At 39.5% G+C, this 20,981-nt stretch overlaps 4 protein-coding genes, 1 long non-coding RNA gene and 1 pseudogene across 6 annotated transcripts in view; 3 read left to right on the forward strand and 3 right to left on the reverse strand.

The window, feature by feature from the left end:
- Positions 1-9: 9 nt before the first annotated feature.
- On the reverse strand, positions 10-4,099 carry LOC105268436 (transcription elongation factor SPT5). Its single transcript, XM_011308041.1, has 3 exons — positions 3,787-4,099; positions 509-3,726; positions 10-419 (listed from the first exon to the last, which is right to left on the reverse strand). Exons 2-3 carry the CDS (start codon positions 3,572-3,574, stop codon positions 180-182), a joined length of 3,306 nt encoding a protein of 1,101 aa, XP_011306343.1. The 5' UTR covers positions 3,575-3,726; positions 3,787-4,099; the 3' UTR covers positions 10-179.
- Positions 4,100-5,620: 1,521 nt separating this feature from the next.
- Positions 5,621-6,213, forward strand: LOC105269292 (probable mitochondrial import inner membrane translocase subunit tim-44). The gene is made up of 2 exons (XM_011309465.1): positions 5,621-5,707; positions 6,039-6,213. The coding sequence occupies exons 1-2, from the start codon at positions 5,678-5,680 to the stop codon at positions 6,189-6,191; spliced, it is 183 nt and encodes a 60-aa protein (XP_011307767.1). The 5' UTR covers positions 5,621-5,677; the 3' UTR covers positions 6,192-6,213.
- On the reverse strand, positions 6,207-6,675 carry LOC105265244 (thioredoxin domain-containing protein 9 pseudogene; annotated as a pseudogene).
- A 77-nt stretch (positions 6,676-6,752) lies between these two features.
- On the reverse strand, positions 6,753-7,057 carry LOC105269376 (uncharacterized). Its single transcript, XR_892437.1, has 2 exons — positions 6,952-7,057; positions 6,753-6,874 (listed from the first exon to the last, which is right to left on the reverse strand). It is a non-coding gene; the product is annotated as an uncharacterized lncRNA (long non-coding RNA).
- Positions 7,058-7,077: 20 nt separating this feature from the next.
- Positions 7,078-8,497, forward strand: RpL31 (ribosomal protein L31). Of its 2 annotated transcripts, none has more exons than XM_011309665.1 (3): positions 7,078-7,221; positions 7,640-7,866; positions 8,314-8,497. In XM_011309665.1, exons 1-3 carry the CDS (start codon positions 7,093-7,095, stop codon positions 8,462-8,464), a joined length of 507 nt encoding a protein of 168 aa, XP_011307967.1. In that variant the 5' UTR covers positions 7,078-7,092; the 3' UTR covers positions 8,465-8,497. The 2 variants fall into 2 exon arrangements, with proteins under 2 accessions (XP_011307967.1, XP_011308059.1); XM_011309757.1 differs by lacking the exon at positions 7,078-7,221 and adding an exon at positions 7,553-7,575.
- Positions 8,498-10,593: 2,096 nt separating this feature from the next.
- LOC105269685 (paired mesoderm homeobox protein 2A) overlaps positions 10,594-20,981 on the forward strand; it is a 16,240-nt gene continuing 5,852 nt past the window's right edge. Inside the window, exons 1-2 of the mRNA XM_011310169.1 lie at positions 10,594-12,172; positions 14,653-14,846. Of these exons, the coding sequence (XP_011308471.1) occupies positions 11,821-12,172; positions 14,653-14,846 (546 nt within the window). The 5' untranslated portion in view covers positions 10,594-11,820. The remainder of the gene's footprint in view (positions 12,173-14,652; positions 14,847-20,981) is intronic.

Consider the following 20,981-nt stretch of genomic DNA (forward strand, 5'->3'; position numbering starts at 1 on the left):
ACACATTTGTTTATTGACATAACTGTTTATTCAGTTAAGAATTTCCAAAAGTATGAAACATCATAAACCATACAGGTATTTTTTACCTTAACTAAAGAGGCAATTTCAGTAAATGTAAACTTGAGTTACTGTAAAAATTGAAAGAAATGGGAATGAACTGATTTATAGAAACGTAAACTTTAGGCCGGAGTCTTCATTTTGCAGAGATATCGCAGCTGGCACATGGTGACTTTTCCATTGGTGAGCTTGACAACACCCTCCTGTGTGTCAATCGACAGAAGAGTGCCAACAGCCTCGCGATCCTCACCGAGTACGATCTTCACTCGATCACCATGAACGGGTACCACTGGCTCCAGTTGCTCGCAAACCAGATTCACCACGCGATCTTCAGCTGGCAGGAATACAGCGCACATACCACCCTAGAGCATGAATAAATGTGAATTCATTGTGCGAATTAATATGCCAATAATTTAGTCTATAGTCCTGAGAGTGAGAAATAATGACTTACAGATATACCACGGATGACACCCTGTTGTCCAGCGAGGGCTGGATCTTGATGTGAATCTCTGATTCTCACTTCAATATCCACAGTGTGCCATTCATTATTCCCCATGAGTCCTCCACCAATTCCAGTATCCAATCCAGCTCCAGGTGTCTGTGGATTGTAAGGGCTTCCAGCGGTGCCAGGGGTCATGGGACTGTAATTAATGGGCGAAGGAGATGGAAAGACACGTGGACTCGTAGTGTAACCAGTTCCAGATGGAGATGGTGCAACGTATCCGGCTGGACTGGGACTTGCTGTGGCACTGGCAACGGGGCTTGGACTTGGCTGATAAGGGCTGTAACTTTGCTCTGATCCATACATTGTCCCAGGGGTTTGCGGGGTGAATGGTTCACCTGTAGATGGATAACCATAGCCTGGAGAACCACCATCTTCCATGCTGTAACTGTCGAAATCATTGCTCCTTGCGGGGGTGTTGGTAAGTGTTGGATCCCACGCACCAGACTGTCCTGGTGTCCTTGAGCCGTCGTGAGACGGTGTCATAGAGCCATAATGAGGTGTTCTCGAGCCATTCTCGTACATTGGTGTCTGTGAGCCGTGCATCGGAGTCTTGGAGCCGTACATTGGTGTCTGTCCACCGCTGGAGTAAGCTGGGGTTCTCGTGTAAGAGCTGAAGCTGCCGTCCTTGGTTGGCACTCCGACTTTAGCAATATGCGATCTGTCGACCGAGATTGTCTGACAAGTCGAGTGGAGCTCCACTCTAACGGTGCTGTCAGTGGCGTCCTTGACGATACCCACGTTACCCTTGTAGGGCCCTCCAGTGATCTTAATCGTTGTACCTATGAGATCTCGTTCACGGCGCATACCAGGACCTCCACCACCTCGACCACGTCCTCGTCCACCACCACCGCCTCTTCCTCCTCCACCACCACCACCACTCGGATGCATTGGTGAACTAATACGTGGAGACATACCACCCAAACCACCCACCGACGACGAGTTGTTCTTAGCTCCACCAGCTAACTGAAGATATCTTGTTTTGCACACGTAGATTCCACCGTTGTCTACGTACAGACGTGAATACACAAATGCAAAACTACGGTAGAGATGTTTAATCTCACCATCTCTACCTGTGTGTGGTCCATCTATGATTTTAACGATATCCCTTTTACGTATTTCATTCTGCTGATGATCCAGGGCAAATGTATTGCGATTCTCACGTCTTTTTGATAACTCCTGGGGCCTCTTCTGCACAACTTTGCCGTCATTTTGAAGTACATGAAAGTTCTCACGCTCAAGACGCACTATCATACCAACAGTTTGCTTATCAACATCCACCAGATCTCCCCATTGAAATTGTCCAAGCCTGTCGACACCAGTGGCCACGTCTGAGCACAGCTGGAGATCCCTGGGTAGTACTTCGAGTTCGTGCATCGATAGATCTGAGAATAGAACCACACGATTCTGCTCAACTCTGACGACGAGCCCAGTATCACCCTCGTACCTTCCAGCGACGATTTTTACGTGATCACCCATCTTGAAGTACTTCCTCAGCTCGTTCGCCTGGAATTCCAGGGGATCATTGAGCTCCTCGTGCTTCGGCAGTACCATAATCATGTTGCCATCGATCGACACGATTTTACCCTGAAGATTCATCAACTCGCCCTCGCACACCTCCACATTGTCTCCAGTGCTGAACGAATGAGTAGGAGCCGTATCCTTTTTCTTGGATCCCTCAGTTGAGTCAAGATCGAGATCAACCCCCTCGGGTGCCTCCTCGAACTTCTCCAGTTCTGTTAAACTTGGCTTGACTCCCTCAGTAATAATGGCGTTAATCAAAAACTTCTTGTACAAAAAACCTTTGGGACTGTACGGATTACCCTCGAACATGAGGAAGTCTCCATCACTAGTGATATCCCCACCAATAGCTCGAATCGCTCCAGGATCAAAGAGTTTAGCAGGTGGTCGTCGTCCCTTCTTGCGTTTCACCGCCTCACTCTCAGACTGAGCTGTTCTTAAGGCACCTCGCGGTTTCGTATAATCAATTCTCGGTAGAAGCTTGAGGGTAACCTGATTGTGCTTCAAGTCGTCAACACTATCTACCTGAGCAATATCATCCTTGTACAATCCTCTCTTTAGTCTGACCCACTGTTTAACCCGCAAACCAGTTTGTTCCTTAACGACTCTCAGCACATCAGTCATCTCCTTGATGGGCACCATCTGCTGCTTCCAAACTCCCATCCTCAGATTACCAACGTTGTCAATAGCAGCTTTGACGTGTGGCTGCTTGTACGCCTCAATGTATATGTAACCCTTGACCCCCTCAGGTGCAACCACAGACTTAATCTGAAGTGGTTCATTTGCAAATTGGTAAGTCAAGAATTTACGCATAAGGAGAAGTACCGTCGCCTTCTCCTCGCCAATTCTACACTTAACCATCCACAAATTCGGATCCTTAACCCCTGGTAATAGTGTCTGCTGTGTTATCTCATCCCCCATATCCTCACCTCCATCACCAAAATGTCTAGCAGCTCCACACTCGCCCGCATACTTCTTCTTCAAGTACTCCTCGATCTCATCCTCCCTGTGTGAATCCCAGAGATTTGTCCCACGTCTGCGGCCCTCAATATCCCTGGCAGTTGGTCCCACCTCGTCCACCTCATTCCCAACGATTCCCATCTCCTGGGCCCCCTCCTCCCACTCATCATCATCCTCCACATCGTCGTCAACCTCAGCCTCATCATCAATGAATCCGCAGAATCTGTCCTTCTTCTTCTTCTTCTTGGGTCGCTCGTCCTCCTCCTCCTCCTCCTCGCTGTCCAGGTCCTCACCCTCTGGCTCCTCTTCGGGTTCTACCTCCTCGTCAGATCGAGCTTCCTCAGCCTCGTCATCCCTACCCCTCTCTGAACCCGAGCCCGAGCGACTCCTCGAGCGACTTCTTGAACGACTCCTCGATCTCGAGCGACTCCTCGACACCGATCTACTTCCCCCTGATTTCACCGAGCGTTCCTCACTTCCACTCCTTCCACCCCTCTCACTTCCCGAAAAATTACTATCCTCGGAGTCGGACATCCTTAAACTCTTTGTCAGTCTCAATCCTCTATTTGTACTGATAAGTTTAATATTTGTATAAAAAATACCAATTTGTTGAAAAAATCCCTGAGTCTCCGCCACTCATCAAGTGGAAGTGAACATTCATCAATGTTTTCCTCGAATGCTCTAATCTGGAAACGATAAAAACCATTAGAACCACAGGATCATCAACGAGGAAAGCGATTTCTTACCTTCTGCACCACTTCTGGAAGCGTTTATCAGCATATGCGAGGATTTTTTTAACGTAAACATAAAACCTAACCGTAAAATAATAGGAAAGTTCCCCCGCTCTGTGCCATGCGCCACGCTGGGTAGAATTTAGTGTTCGTCGATTAATCGAACAACTGATGTTTTTCCACCCTCGATTAGTCGATTTATGACATTTACGTTCGTGTGCAAATTTGGAAAAACTTAAAAAATTTGAAAAAAAAATCTGATCAATCTTTTACCTCGTTAGCCTCATGACTCATTAAAAATGGAGTTTACCGTATACTATAGTTACTATAAGTTAAAAATTGTTTTCATAATCGGCCTTTCTCTGATCAATCTTGAGTATCGACTGTCCAACAATCGATATTTTTCCCAAGGAGGATTGACTAAAGTTGGTGTTCTATGCGCATGCGCGGAGTATCGCCTGGCGACCCCCCACTCGAGCGCCGTCTCCAATGCCCCGCCATTTTGAGTGGGGAGTCAGTCGTTCGGCCGCAGCGCGTGGAACGGACGCTCCCGTGTCGCGTAGTTAAAATTTGTTAACATCGGGGTTATAGTGAGTGTAGAAAACCGGCGCCGGCTGTGAACATTGAGAATACAAAGTGCAGGACTCAGTGCAAGTGATTTTGTGATGTGAAATAATTTTTTAAACAGTTTATCAAAGCATTTTGAGTGATTGAAATTTTTCCTTTGTTACACTGAACTTGGGTATTGACGAACGGCCGCCCGGCGTCATTGTGTTTTCATAAATTCCTTTGTCCTTTTCTCGGAATTGTGTAGTGTGTTTACATTCGGACTGAAGTGAGAGTGCGAATTAGATTCGAAGGATTACGTTTCTCATTCATATTATTTTGAATGATTTAAAATATTATTTGATGTTTGATATTATTTTATTGATCTTTGTGGATTTTGAGTTGATAAAACATTCTTGGTTGTGTGGTGAGTGATTAGTGAATTTGTGAACTGTCTCGAGTGCTGGTGCTTCCAAGCCGTGAGCTTCAACCTTTGGCGTCAGAATCACATAGAGATCTTCAGGATTGGAGGGCATCTTGCAACCGACTGCAAGGTGAGTTTCGTATGCATTTTTTTATGACCTTGAAGCATCATTTTCATTTTATTTTCATGTCATTTTTTTTATTCCTGATTCTCGATATATTCAATGCTTACATTACAAACAATTTTCAATTAGTCAATTAACTCTCCAATAAAATAAAAAAATTTTAAATAAAAAATAATAAACAATTTTAAATAATAATTTTGAATAAAAACTCTCAAATGAAAATTCAAAATCGCCTTTGCAGTAAAAAAATTATTTTGTCGAAATTTCATTAACAATTTGTTTTTTTTTTATGTTTACAGTTAAGGTAGGTCGTTCGAAAGGTGAAAATTGAAAGCGGACTTATTTTCATCCAACGCCGGTGAGTGAAATTTATTTATTAACTAGCGCCGCCGGATATATCGTATCCGTTCCGTGGATTTTTTCGTGGTCGGTTCGGGGGTTTGAATTTTCGAGATGATTTTATCTCTCGATCAGATGATGTCGAGATGCCAGCAGATATGGCTCCATCAGATAAATCGCGAGTGCGTGTATAAACAAGTGATTGACTACGCTGGAGTGCCGCATTTTGAAATTGGAATTAAAGCCCGGTTGGATTGTCTGGAAAAGATGATTTACTCCAAAATTGCCACTCCTAATTACTCCACCAATTAATCGATTTTTCCGATAATTGTTAGCTAGCGCTCTAGTTGTTGACAACCGCTACGGCGCTAGCTAACAATTATTGAAAAAAACGATTAATTTCCGGAGTAACTAGGAGTCCAAATTTCGGAGTAAATAATCTCTCCCAAATAATCCATCCGGGCCTTAAATTTATGTCGTATTTTATATCTACGCCCAAAATGGTAAGTACGATATTAAATTATTGAAGTAAATCAATTAAGGCTCCGGTGGATTATCTAGAAAAGATAATTTACTCCGAAATTCGGATTCCTAATTACTTCGGCAATTAATCGTTTTTTAAAATAATTGTTAGCTAGCGTTCTAGCGGTTGTCAACAACTAGGCCACTAGCTAACAATTATCGAAAAAAACGATTAATTGACGGAGTAATTAGAAGTTCCAATTTTGGAGTAAATTATCTTTTCCAGACAGTCCATCCGGGCCTTAAACATCACTGACAAATTTGTGAAGATATTTTTAATAACTGTTAATTCGTTGAAATACAAATAATCAGCAGTCGGAGGCTTTGAAATCAGCTCGTCAAAAATTCCAGTCAGTGGAATCTGAGGCATTGAAGAGCTCAGAGTTATTAAAAGGGAAGCTGGAGGGATTGAAGGAGAAGGTACAGGGAGTCATCGACGAGACAGGAAAAACGGAGCTGAGATGAGTCCAAACAAAAAGGTTCATTCAAAAATACTTTATCATTTATCAGGGTGCGTGACGTAAGTAAAATAATAATAATACAAAAAGGTATGCGAATAACTAGGAAAATTCGATCGAATGAGAATAAATCATTCGTTATCAGAACCACTGTCGTCAGAATTAGTTTTGCCTCGATTTGTTTTTGATTTCTTGTTTCCAAAGAGTAGATTAGACGGCTTCTTTCCCTTTTCTGGTGGATTCAACAGGTCACCAGTGTATGATATTGTACCAGACTGGACTATTCTCCACTCCATCATCTCTGTGGAAAAATCGTCGCAATTTCCGAGGTCCGTGAAGCCTACGATGTAGTCTTTTGTCTTGCTATCTGAGATGAGGGCTATCGTGGGAATTATTTTCATCCTCAAACGCTCTGGAACCAGATAATTAGTTCCTTCAAAAAATGCACGTATCTGAGTCGATGTCCATGACCATGACGAAGGCACATTATGGAAATAGCTTTAAGAAAACTTGGGCGGCGAAAGGTGTTCACTGCTGGATAACCTCTGTTGACGATTTCGGTTTCCTCTTCAGCTCTCGCATTTTGTCTACCTTCACCTTTCGTAAATGCATTATCCTTCTTCGGGTCAAGAATTGATCCAGGAATTCATCGACTTCTGTATCTCCCGATAGGAATTTCTCAGCTATTTTCTGGACACAAAGGAGAATACAAATAAAAATCACAATTATCATTTGATAATTGTTTATATAATTGCTTAAATAATTACTTCCGATTCTTCTTCAATTTCCGCAGCAGCTCACAGCCTTTCTCAGACAGTTTATGTAATGCTTTTTTATTCTCCTCGATTTGTGGTTGCTTTGCTAGATTGACTGTGGCGCCCTCCCTCTCTTGGGGTGCAAGTGCTACGATGCCGCTGGGGTTACTCAAACCCCCAGAAGTGAGCCTCTACTTTACTCAATCCTCTTTGGCTGCTCCACTTGTTAGATTCTGTAAACGCGCCTTGAAGTTCTTTTCAGTAGATCCATTTGTCGGAAAGGTAATGAAGGATTTTTGTTGGACTGAAAATCTAACAACATCCACCTCAATTGCAATGAATTCTGACATTATTCAGTGAAATAATAATCTTCATTAATTCTTGTGTAGAATTAGTTCAATATTTTTTGGATTGTGTGTCGATTAAGGATCATTTTTCGAGTCACATGTTTGAGACGTTTGTTTACATCAGAACCCAATGACATTTAACCGAAGATTAAATTGTTGAAGGGTGGATTAGAGATATGATGGATTTTGTTCAATTTATTTGTTAATGATAATTGTTACTGCTTGCAACATTTGGGGGTTATGTTACTGTTGTTTATAGCTGTCAGGGTTAACCTCAAATTCAATGCAGGTGTGGAGGGTGAAAAACGGAGAATATTGGACTCAGTGTACTCTGTTGGTGATATTTTTTGCAGGTGACGATGGCCAAGACGAATGAGAAAAAGGGCAAGAGTGCCATCAATGAAGTGGTGACCAGGGAGTACACCGTAAACCTTCACAAACGTCTCCATGGAGTGGGATTCAAGAAACGTGCCCCAAGGGCCATCAAGGAGATCCGTAAATTCGCAGAGAAACAGATGGGAACACCTGATGTCAGGATTGACACTCGTCTTAACAAGCAACTCTGGTCCAAGGGTATCAGGTGAGAGATCATTACCCGATGATTGTTCCAAAATCCAATTTCTACACTTGTCTTAAACTTGGAACAACAATTAATCTGTAATTGTTTGAAATCCCATTAAAAAATTGTTCTGTTCTTTTTGAGATGAAAAAAATGAGAAAACTACTGAGAAATAAATTCGACTAATTGATTCAGTAATGAAGTCACCAAACAGCTAAAATTCATTTGATTATGGGATCAATTGTGGGTGAATGTCTCTGATCTTGTTCAACGAGGACTTAACTGACAATTAATTTGATTGAGAGTGTAAGACCATTCCATTATGGAATTACAGCTAAGAGAATTTCATTTAGAGAACGGATGTAGGCAGAGTGATGGTTTCCGGAATTTCCGCAATTATTCAGTAATTCAATTATGTCAATCAGGATATTGAAATTCATCGTCAATGATGTATTTTTTTTTGTATAGAAACGTTCCATTCAGAGTTCGTGTTCGATTGAGCCGAAGAAGGAACGACGATGAAGACTCTGCCAACAAGCTGTACACTCTCGTCACATACATCCCCGTCGTGAGCTTCAAGAGTCTGCAGACAGAAAATGTTGACGCAAGTCAAGAATAATTTTTTCATTAATAAATAATATTGGCTCGTCAATTGTTTTTTAATTCCCTCAAAATCCCTGAATTGCAGTTCAAAACTCATTACAATTTCTGTTTATTGGGTTTATTCTCATTTGAACGGCAACATCAATCATTTCTGGGGAAATTCTCTACGTCAAATCGAGATGAATCAGTGAATGACCTGCCCCAATGGTTCTATTTCCAGTTGTATCAATAATTAAATTCTCGGTTGTTTAATCGAGTTATTCGATAATTATTTAGCAGATGATAATTATCAATGGTTGGTTTGGAAGATGTGAATGGTGATTAGGGATTATTGATTTAGGTTTCTCATTGGATAGGAAGTGAAGGGAAAACTCATGTCGTCTGACGACTCATTCATTATATTTTCGGCGCAACAATTTCTGCCCAAATTGTACTAAAATCAATAATTCTTTCAATCAATTGATATTCAAATAATTGATTATCAGCAATCACGTTAAATTCACCTCATCTGGCTTTACTATTTTCTCTCATAAATTTGTGGTGAAAAGTGAATAAGAATATTAGCGAGATAGCGCAAAAATATGATTCACGGTGAACTTTTTCAACGAGCGATAGAATAGCGTCGAAAAAATTTTTGAAGCTTTTCTCAAAGCTTCAAAGTAAATTCTGAAAGAAAAATTTTATATTTTTTTTTACGCTCCCAACTCTAGTATTCAGGTTCCTGTGATTTTGGATGAAGGCATTTCATAATGGAATGACATGGGTTTGAATTAATAATGTCAGCACTATCATTCATTTCCGTCGTGACCTCAGGAAGATTGAATCTTTTATCATTCTATAGATATTCTCATTAATCACGTCGAACTTCTCGATAATCTTTAACCAACTTCCATTCCATTTTCTTTTCATTACATATTAACAAAGAATTGTCAATTGTACATGTTTTGAATGAAAATATGGTACCACGTGGGGATAGATTGCGTTCAATTTTCAATTTTCGTTAAACGTTGAACACTTAATATTTGAATTCGATTCCATTGGAACTAAAAATTCCATTGAATCTTCAACTCTCCATATTGATTTGTGAAATTATGAATACAGTTGCCCGAAAATCTAATAAATTTAAAAGCTTGAAAAAACATGAATTAAATATGAAAAACAAAAATATGATCAATAAGTAAATTTCTCTCCCGGTGGCCTGGCGTAGTGGTTAAGGTCGTTGCCTCACAACGCATGGGTTCCAGGTTCGATTCCTGGCCGGGTAGAATCGTGCGATCTAACCAGCTTTAAAAAGTCCTGATGAAAATAATCATTAAAAAAAAACTAAAAATTAAATTTCTCTATCCATCAATTGAATTTGATTTTTTCATAAAATCTCATGAGAATTTATGAGGATATTTAGCAAAAAATTATGCAAAAAGGGAAGAAAAGGGTAATTATGGAGTTGACGAAGCGAGTGCAGTGGCAAATAATGGTAAAGATGGTAGAGACACGGTGAACTAGGGTATCCCAGGCGTTGAGATATTAAATTGTATTCCTAGCGAATTGTCGGGCGTCCCATGGGGCCCTGCACCGACCAATATTTAATCAACTTTGCAGGAGAATATTATTCTCCGGACAAATCAAGGACATATGTAGCTGAGTCCCGCGTGTATCCACGCACTCCCTCCAATTCTTCCTGGATCCACACACCCTGAAAGCTCAACACACCGAGGCATCGGTGTGGATGGATGAGTGCTCACGGATGGGGCGGTTACCCTTGTTGGAGCGTGGAGCCAACATACCGCACGCTGTAGCCCATTGCTGCCGTGAATCCCCCGGGACCGCTGGATTTGGAGACAAAAAAAAAACCCCAAAGAGTGAGGGTCGACGTTTCCATGTTGTTTGCACTCGTGAGAACAAGTGCCGGGCAAGTGTCGCACCATTTTTTCATCTCCCTTTTTTTTCCTTCGCACAGATCCTCCATTTTTATTGACACGAAATTTATGAGATGAGACAAATCAGAAATCAAACTACTCAATAATTCTCGAATACACATTAACCCGATTTATCTGATTAACCACCACTGAATTACGTTATTATTTAATTAGAAAAAAAGAGAGATTTAACGACTTGGAAAATAATATTGAAATCGAAGAAAAAGTCATTTTTTTCTGGAGAATTATTTTGAGATATTGTTCTAGGCGAATTAATTTGTACATAGAGTGGAGAGAAAATGAAAAATTCCTCAGCCGCATATTAAAATCCATGGAGTGGATTCAACAAGCCGCAAATGTCGATTCAAGTGGGCAAATGGAAAGTAGAGAAATGGTAGAAATGCTCGGTGCGCTCCGTGGCTCGTAAAATCGTGAATTTTCCCCCTAGTCGAAACATTAGGCATCATCACAGGCGATAGCGTTTCGTTTTAACCCCTCATACCCATTTTTGAAAGATCCCAGGGTTGCGTGGGCCGCCCCCCATCCCCGCTGTCCCTCACCGACAGAGGCTCATCACCAAGGGGCGTTGATCTTGCCGCCAAGAGTGAAAACGGTACAATCGTACAGAGGGATGAAATAGTTAGGGGTGGCTGTTTACAATGGACCAATGAGCGGTGGATATTCTCTCCCATCCCGTCTGCCATATCGGCACAAACCCCCGGGGCGGCTTGGCCACGCCTCCATTTACCCGAGCTACGATACGAATGGGGGTAAAACGGTTCGGTATGTGAGGAGCGTTATTGAATTAAGCTTATCATTTGATTTTGAGGAGAGCCACCAGTCGGTTGTCTCGGGTGCTCTTAAACGCCACCGAAAAACTTTTCTATCGCCGACCCCCGGGATAATCGCAATAATTTGATATCGCTCCTTGATACGATTACATCGTAAGCACCCCGCGGCCTTTCAAGAGCTATAACGCGTGGTGAGAGCTCAAGGAGGTGCAGGAGAGAAAACAAAGGAGTTGGAGATCCTCATCGTCCCCGTGGTTCTTACCTTCCTCCATTCATCCTCATTTTATCATTTTATATTCTTTTTTTTTTCTTCATCTTCAAGTCGCTGCGTACCTGAGGTGCGGTGGTGGTGCGGAAAATCGCCTGTTTTGGGCCTTAAACCGTTTGTCGAGTGAGTGCGCGTGCGCCGACGCAATCCGCCGCGACGGGAAAACGCGCGCTATCGCTCTCTGGGGAAAATTGGGGCTTTTTCGGGGAGTTATTTGATGTAATACGATTTCGGGGACTGATCGTGTGTTGACGAGGCTCTCCGACGGCCCCGCGGCCGGGATGCCACCCAGTGGTGAGGACTGAGATTGGGGATTGGGGATTGTCTGGGTGATCGGGTGAGCTTGTTGGAGACGCGTTGGAATTAGTGATTTTGTGAGATTTGCGGTGTTGAGGGAATGGATTACTCGTATTTAAATCAAGCGGCGGCAGCGGCGGCCGCCGGGTTTGAGGCATCTAGCTGTGCTCTTGCCGCCGGAGATATGCAGTGTGGATATGGGGATTTGAGCTCGTGCTCGCAGATGAGTCAGGCAGCTTATCGGTATACGGCGGCAAGGGCCGCAGGATATCCGGCAAATGCCGGTACCACTGGCACTGCCAGTGGGCCCGCACTCGGCGCTCATCATGCTGGGCATCATGCCCACGCGCATCATGCTGCACATACCACCCCGTGCTCTGTTATGGCGGCAAGGACTCAGGACGTTCATCGGCATGCTGCTTCCATTTTCAATCAGTCTATTAATCTTCAAGGTAACAAATCGACGATAATAATACCGTTATATTACTGGACTGTATTGCATGGTTGTTCAATCGCAATGTTCACTCTGTCGGGCATTCTTTCGCTATATTCTATTGGTCATTATTTTCTGGAAATTCATAGAGAACTGGACAATTCCGGTGAACATAGTTTTTTCATTCAAATTTTTCAAAATTTTTAATTGGAAATTCCATTTCAGAGAATTTTTAATTGGAAATTCGATTTCAGAAAATTTTTAATTCAAAATTGTCAAATTTATATTGATAACAATTAGATTTACTCAAAAAATATGAAAACGTAAATTAGCGTGATTAATGTTTAAATGATGAATAAATTGAGAGAATAGAGTATTTTTAATATATTTTTGACAGTAGCGGCAAAACCAGCGATTTCACGATTTTTCTTCGCGAATCGTTTTTGGTGTCCCTTTCCCGAAAATAAATGCTTCATCAAATTAATTTTTTGTTAAGAGAAAATGGGGGATTTTGAAATACACGGGGCGATTTTTTAAAATGAAAAACGTGTCACCTTTGTTGGTAAACCGACAAGCACTGAGATAGTGGTTGTGACGAGGAATGGATCAGACGCTTAAACTGCATTAATAATTTAATCGGAGTCGCCTTGTAATCTGATCGAATTTCCTCCGGAGAATATAGATTCATATCCGGTGCATTGTCGAATTATCATCCAAGCAAAAAAATTACCCATCAAACAATGTCAATTATCGATGCTGGCGCATTGTCAATAATCGATGACATGGTTCTATTTTTTTGCTCCAAAAATGAACTCCAATTTCATCTCCCACTCTATCTCAAGGCACTCAAAAAAATTTATCCCCAATGATTTGCCCGGATAATTTCCCTTGATTATATTCCACGAGTCGAAAATAATTTTTCCCTCAATTTTTTAACGTCATGTGTCACAGCTATGTCAATTTTTCACCTAAAACCACCGAAAACGAAAGACTTTCAAGTACTTAAGTGCCGCATGTGAATCGAGGATTGACTAAATATTTCACTCCAGTTTCGTTTACTTCTTCATCAGGACGAACACAGAGCCATCATCTAGCTCTTCAGTTGATATTTTCTCCATTATTCACTTCAAATTTCTATGTTGGGATGAGCATTTTTATTTGATGGCCTCTCTTGTCAGTAGGAATCGTTTAGTTTATTAGTGAATGCATTCCACTGCCTTGATTTGTTGCACAATCGAAAATCGAGTGGCAATGGGGCATAATGAAATTTAAAAAAGGAATGGAAAATTCGATTTTTTGCCGACACTCAGCCACATAATGGCGTCTCTTTTGACGTTCTTTTGAGTTGAGAGAATCAAATATTCCAATCGACATTAATTAACTCTTTTGAATCGAGCTAATTTATTTTTGGGGTAAATTATAAGAAATTAATAATAGGATGGGGTGGACGTAGAAATACCGCGAGATGGCAATAGGACTACATTATCGACTTGGATGACCAACTCAGAACTAGCCGTTCAGTCGGAGGCCAGCCGCCGGCCGAATCAGTCAGAGCTTATTGTTGATATTTTTGAAATTAATGAAATATTTAAAAACATTAGTTGTCATTCAATTTATAAAAATTGAATTCCCTTGGGATGGAACACTCGTTAAAAAAAGGGATTAATCAATAATTGGATGAATTTTTTGATCTACATTAGAAATTTCTCATTCTTAATTATTATAATATTTATTTTTATTTTATTTATTGAGAGATGGAATTTATTGCCAAATACTGCTTTTAATAGCTAGAATTCTATCTTGTATCATTCGATATGGAGAATTATAGAATCATAAACTTTTCATGAAAATTAATTGAAATTGAACTAATGCATAGTCCGTCATAGATTGTCGATAATCCAATACGGCATTTTATGAATGATTTAAAAAATACATGCATAATTCGAAATATCGATAAGTACTTTTACAATTCCCTCATGAAGTGGTCTGACTGTGCACTTACTTCCCGATAAATGCTGTCAAGTGGATGGATAAGTTTATAGTCAGCCGGCGGACGGGTCTGGCAGAGAGTTTTAGTTTTAGCAGCGACAAGATGGCACTGAAAATCAATGGATTCCCTCCTCTCTCCTCATCCTCTTGATGCTCATCACTATGGTTACGTACTGGCGTTCTCATTGCGTCGATCAGAGGATCAGATCTCAAAGCCCATTTTATCGCACCGCGAGTAAAAAATACTTTTACCTAGCATTCATTACAACAAGAAAATTCAATCAAAGTCAAATGTTTATATCCATTAACTGAATGATAATCCATTAACTAGAATATTGAATTCATTGAAATGTCAATCAAACATTTTTTACAGAAATTTTGTGTAATTTTATATATTCATTCGTAATTTACTGGCGTAATGTTTGGGGTTGATTGTGGTATTGGAGAGAGGAGTGGAAGATTTGTTGTCAGTTTTTCAATGGAATGGTCTGATGAAAATTTATTTGGCAGGTGGCCTGGGTTACAAGCCGTACTCAGCACACGACGGTCTCGCCGAAAAGAGGAAACAGCGACGGATACGTACGACCTTTACGTCAGCACAGCTGAAGGAGCTCGAAAGGGCCTTCCAGGAGACGCATTATCCTGACATTTACACAAGAGAGGAGATAGCAATGAAGATCGATCTCACAGAAGCCAGGGTGCAAGTGAGTTGCTTTTCTCATCTTCAAAGTCGCATCTTCAATTTTTACAAAAATTACAAAAATATTCAATAAAAACTGCGCAACGCCCTGAAATAATTTCGTAAGAGCTCTATAAAAATCAACGCCATTTTGCTCTGGTAGTTTGCCCTGGAATTACGCGAAAGTGATTGATACGCAATGAAAAAAATTTCCTCCGAATTTTCAATGGTGTGAATTAGAGTATAATTTCAATAGAAGATTTTCACTGAATTCCTTATTCATTTTAGATTGAAAAAAATTGGGGGAAAATATAAATATAAATGGAGCCAAAAATAATAAACAAGGATATTTTAAAAGGCATATCGTTTGAAGGTACTTGCTATCAAACCAATTGAATAACAAATTCAGGCCATAGATTCCACTCATTCTCTGCGTAAGTGCTCTGAAGCAAGTGGAGTAAGAGTAATAGAAGAACTTTCCCCAAGTTGAAACTTTATTCAGTTGTTTACGTCGTGCCGAAAATAGCGGAATTTCCATCCATTCTCTCGGTCCGTCAGTAGTTTCTACGCGGAAGAGGGAAAAAAATCAACATGTCGAGGTGAATTTGGTTTGGTGTCAGTGATTTCTGACAGAATGGCAAATGGACTGGCATGATAAGACGATGTGGAGGGTCAGGACCCTTCGTAAGAAGACCCTTGGACCCTCGAAGAAGCTGGGTATCTTAGGTACCTAAGACAATTAAATTATCTACGTCTTGTTCACTCTCATGGGCACCTGCAGTCGTGACCTGATGGATTACAGTGCCCAACGTACTTGACGGATTATCGTCGGAAGCTCGCTTCAGGGTACTCCTCATGTTGGCATCAATGCTGGGTGGGGTTCAGGGTGACATCAATCGATTCAATTGTCCCGATAAATTGTTTTCCTCTTACATTGAGAAAATAGTATATTTTTATTAAATCATAATCATTTCCTCTTGAAGTCACAATGAACACTTTGAATTTGAAAATAATATTTTGAATTTTTAACAACGCCAAGGTGAATGAAATTTTAGTGGAAATCTTCATTGATCAAATGATTTATTAGATATGCAGGTGATTTCCAAATTTCAGGTTGATAGGAGACTCACTTAGCATTGAATTTTGGAAATTCAGGGCAGACCTATGATTTTTTAATCGATTTACAAGAGAATTATATTTGGAATTTCAACTTCTATAATTCAAGCTTCAGTCTGGAAATTTGAGTTTTAATTGAAAAATCAAATATAATTGCACATGAAAAAATAATTTTATTATTTCTCGGGAGGAATGATGATTTTTTTTTTATTAAGGAGGAATGGTGATTATTTGAATTGAAAATGAATTCAATCTCATATACTTTACGAAATGATTTTACACTGTAATTATCGTTGCAGTGTAAATATTAATGAGTATGATTACATTTCTCGTTAATAGAAATCTGAAGTCCCGTGAAATAGTAAATAAATCAGATGTTTTCGGTGAAATAAAAAATTCATAGTCCCTGAATTTCGTTGAATATTCCTGGGATTTTCACTCATTCCACTCGACACTTTGTAGCACTTCTTAGTGACAAATCTCATCCTACTATTCTGTGATGAGTCACAAATAGAATTTGCCTGAAAAATGCAGAGGGAAATGATGAAGAAGAATTTACCATTTCTCGATGCAATTTTTTTCATAAAAATATGAGAGATCGTATTATTCTCCACGTTCACCGGAGAAAAAAATGGTTTACAGGATGGAAAGTTTAATTTTTTTTTCATTAATTATTTCAGTAACAAAAATTTTCAATCTCAATTAAATTGGGGACGGAGAAAATTGGAAAATGATTTTCAACGACGCCTTGGCGTTTCCGCTCATTGAATGAATTGTTGAATGAATAATTATCTATCTTCATCATCTGAGAGATAAGAAGTGACCGGTTTTGTCCTTCCAATTGAATTTTTAAATTGAGATAAGCATTTGAATGAAAAGTTTGGAGCTATCATCTCTTGCTCGTTCTGCTTAATGATATATACTTCACCGAGGATCTAACTTTGGAAATTTCCGTCTGGTGTTCAGTTAATTGTATTACGACAATACCCAGTGATGGGCTCCAACTGGGGGTCTCAGAGTCATCTGCTTATCGATGCATGGATAAAATGACGTAATTATTCTCTCCTCGTCCGTCGCTGCATCACAACGCACCATTTTCATCTTCTTGTCTCTTCCACGCGACATGTTTCAGTAATTGATTTATGTGCAGTCTGTCTTGTTCGTGAACAATCCTGACGGCGATTCCATCACACCCACACCTTTCCAAGTTCATGCATTCATGGTGAGGGTTTTCACGGGCTTTTCGTCATTATTTCCCGACGCAAAGGTCAATCCTCCAAGTTCACGGAGAATAATCCTACGTTTTCAATAAAAATTATTCCTTCCGTCTCTTTATTTATCATTAAATTGTTCTTATATACAGTACACGGAGAGAAATATTTAGTAAAAATTACGGAACTTTCAGTTCACTTACCGATTACGGAGTTGATTCGACAAATTTAAGTGACGGTATTGTTATTTTTCACTGACAATTCCGATAAAAATTACGGAACACCGCGGAATAATTCCGTGACTTTAGATAAAAATTACGTGACAGTTCCGTAAAATTTCCGACAACCACATTTCGCTCCAGAATTACGGAAAATACCCGTAATTTTTATTGAATATTTCTCTCAGTGTAGACTGTCGTTATAGTGCGTATAGTTCAACAAAAAATAAATTGAGGAGAGGTGCGGCTAGGGATTTTACTGTAATATTGATAAAATCTCTCAAGAATTTACAAATTTTACTGCCCGATCGGCTCGCATTGGATAATTTATTATTGATTCCGATAGAAATAGTCAAAAATTCCGTTTTTATCGTTTCCCCCAAAAATAGTGAATGAAATTCTCCCTTAGTGATTGAACTTTTAACGGGAAAACAATTTTACGACTCTATAAACCATTACCCAATCAACAGCACAAAGTCATCTATTGGATTTTATACTCCAAACTCGATGCTCGTGAATCAGAATTCATCCTGACTCTTGGGAACAATTGGAAAACACAATTTCACACGCGTAATACAGTTTACTGTATTAAATCATGGAAAATCGTGAGTACGGAGTAATGAATTTTCCCACATACCCGACGATAATGAAATAATAAATATCGAGTTATTGAGACAGTTTGATTTGCCAAAAGTGTAAGTGTCATGAGTCTACCACACAATACTCAGGGCCTGTCAATTTCCAAGTTTTAAAATTCCATTGAATTCCACAAAACTTTGTGTTCCTGTTCTTAAATATTATATATTATTGCATTTGTGTTGTAGCAACAATTTGTTAATTGATTGTTTGTGGAAATCCTGGTGGGCTCATTATTATTGGATGGGTTTCAATGACGTTGGAGTGGTACAACGTAAGCGCAAGACCACTATGGATTATTAAACTCGAAGTTGCTATCAATTTTCTAGTAGTTTGCGGCTGGAATATGACCGTCCTATAATAAGGCATCCGCCAAGGGTACGGCCATTCGGCTTTACAAGCCCCTGTTTGTCATTTGCCTGATCATTTCCAACAGTTTAATCTATTTTCATCAAATTATCTCCAGCAAATCTTCATTAAAAATATTAATACCCATCAACACACTACAGATTACAATTGAATCAGGATTTCATGTCACCCGGTATCACCCGCTATAGTCCCCGCAAAAAATTTACTTTTCCCCAAATATGAAAAATAACTTTTTAATTCATCTCATTCATATAAAAAAATATAAAATAAATTACATTATAAATTTTTTTTATGATGGATTTTATTTTTTATATTAGTATTATAAAGTGAATATTGTATAGATTTTGTATGGAGGGTGGGAAGGGGAGGGGGGTGCATTAAATTAATTAATTGTCTTAAATTTTTTAGTGAGTTCAAACTCAGATTGAAATTTCGGGATTGCGACTGGAAATGTTGGGAATTTTTGACTGCATTTCAATTGGTTGATGATTGCAAATGGAGGAATGGAGTCAATATATCCTGGTGTGGAGCTGAAAGAACAGTGTTCGCTCACTCAATGCTTTGTGTACTTTGAAGGAGCACGATGGCGGAGCAAAGCATCTTCATTCGTGATTCGTTGGTTGCCAACCACCCTCTGTGTGTCATGGCGTCTGCTCGATAAAATCCTCAACCCTCCTCCGTTCCTTGGCAGCCCCTTCTGTCCTTTTTTCATTCGCCCTTTTGATACTTTTTTATCCAACTCGGGACTTTCTCGTTTCTGTCTTTGCTTGTGTTAACTACCACTCGTCAATCCGCTCTGATTTCACCCCGACGTTAATTAAACATTATTTTTTCATTTGATTAATTTAACGCTTTTTCTAATTTACTCTGAGGCACCGAAGAGACTGTACTCATTAGAAGAATCATTGATATTTTCTTTCAATATCATCAGAGAATTTTTCGTGAATTTTATTATGAAGTAGTTTTTCATATCTCTCTTGATAAAAAAATGATTAACTCAAATTCTCCAGAATTTTTACATTTTCTTCAAAAATCATTTTCCTGCTGGCGGAATTGATTTTATTCAATCATTGATATCAATGCTAATAAACGATAATTTGATCACCTATCGAAAGATTTGTGATTAAATTATATCTACCAAATTCGTTAAACAGATTATTTTTCTTATCATCTCTTTTTTCCGCCACGAGTCTCACAAATTCAATTACAACTTCAATTTCTCCAAACCTCGCTATCGGTGGATCTCTCGAATTCAATCGGTCAAACTCAGTCGACAACTGATTTTTTCTCTGAAGTTTCATCGATTATCAAATTAATATAATCTAATTGCAATTTACCCTTTTAGTCGCGTCTCCCATTTATTTCGATTCTCAGGGGCCTCTTCTCGACGCATGGGAAATGTCTTTCGTGAATAGGTGTGAATTTTCCTCTGAGTGGCAAGTGGATTTTTCCCGATTCACTATATATCAGATTTTCCAATAGTGAAAATAGGCCCCTAGGAGAAATACTTGGAATTCCCTAAATATTCTCTTTGCCATTACTTCTTGCCGATTTCATAATTTTTCTAATTTTTCGGATTTTTCTGACTGAAAAAATCAAATCACGTAAAATAATTCAATCCCAGGATTCCGTGTTGAAATAATTATTGCGATTGTCAATAATTCTGGAGGTCATGCCAAATCTTCGAAATACTGACTTCTGTGGTGTTTAGAATATTAAATGGGGTGGAAGTTTGTAATCATCTCTAAGTGAATGAATCCATGAATATTGAAAGAAGAAGCGAGCTTATTTCCAGTAGGTCATCAGCCAATTTTGATGCTCCTGATGTATTATGATTATGCATAGGGTGGAGATGTATGTTGTTAATGGATTTGTAATTTACTTGTAGAAAGAGAGTGAACGAGTGCAGCATGTGAGTCAGTGCCTGAGGGATTGGCACGCGTCGATGGGTGTCAGGACCCTGGATTAAACTCCATGGGGTCATGGGGTCGACCACCACAGCGTTATTACACTCGTAGACAAGTGGTCCATATCCAATTAAGATGAGAGCCCCCCTGCCCACCCCCCTTCTGACTTTTTTAATCCTCAATCCTGTGTGGTTTCTCAACTAGTGCTTGGAATAAATATTGTCACTGCGTAATCGCTTTTAAATATTTGCTACATTTTAATCAATCGCCACTGGGGGCTATTATCATTTTGATTCGTTATAATTCACTCACAGGCATTTTGATGACTATGGAACATTAAGCCAATTCAATTCACATGCAATTCATTATTTTATTTACTTGAATTATCGATAGACTCCTGTGGAACGGATTTGTTGGATTACAATTTTATTAGCATAATTTGTTTTTCAGATACGTTACGGATGTATTCTTAATTGATAAATCAATTTAGGTGGCTGTGGAAATTTAGGTGAATTTAATTAAGGGATGGTTTCAATGAATTTTATTTGCTTTTCAGTTTGAATGAAAATTTTTTTAATACTAGGGTATTGAAACTCTAGGGTTTTCCCAGCAATTTTTACTATTGGGAAATTTTATATCAATCGAGAAAAATTCACTTGCCACTCAGAGGAAAAATCAAACCTATAATTAGGCATTATATATA

The sequence above is a fragment of the Fopius arisanus genome, unplaced genomic scaffold (assembly GCF_000806365.1).
Source record: "Fopius arisanus strain USDA-PBARC FA_bdor unplaced genomic scaffold, ASM80636v1 scaffold00001, whole genome shotgun sequence".
Lineage (NCBI taxonomy): Eukaryota > Metazoa > Arthropoda > Insecta > Hymenoptera > Braconidae > Fopius > Fopius arisanus.

Excerpts from the sequence above, each read along its gene's own strand:
- LOC105269292 (XM_011309465.1), top strand. The coding sequence starts at position 5,678 with ATGTCGTATTTTATATCTACGCCCAAAATG. Across the intron at positions 5,708-6,038 it reads TTATATCTACGCCCAAAATG|CAGTCGGAGGCTTTGAAATC; the intron begins GTAAGTACGATA and ends ACAAATAATCAG.
- RpL31 (XM_011309665.1), top strand. The coding sequence starts at position 7,093 with ATGCCGCTGGGGTTACTCAAACCCCCAGAAGTGAGCCTCTACTTTACT. Across the intron at positions 7,222-7,639 it reads TAGATCCATTTGTCGGAAAG|GTGACGATGGCCAAGACGAA; the intron begins GTAATGAAGGAT and ends TATTTTTTGCAG. Across the intron at positions 7,867-8,313 it reads CTCTGGTCCAAGGGTATCAG|AAACGTTCCATTCAGAGTTC; the intron begins GTGAGAGATCAT and ends TTTTTTGTATAG.
- LOC105268436 (XM_011308041.1), bottom strand. The coding sequence starts at position 3,574 with ATGTCCGACTCCGAGGATAGTAATTTTTCGGGAAGTGAGAGGGGTGGA. Across the intron at positions 420-508 it reads GTGTCATCCGTGGTATATCT|GGTGGTATGTGCGCTGTATT; the intron begins GTAAGTCATTAT and ends TTCATGCTCTAG.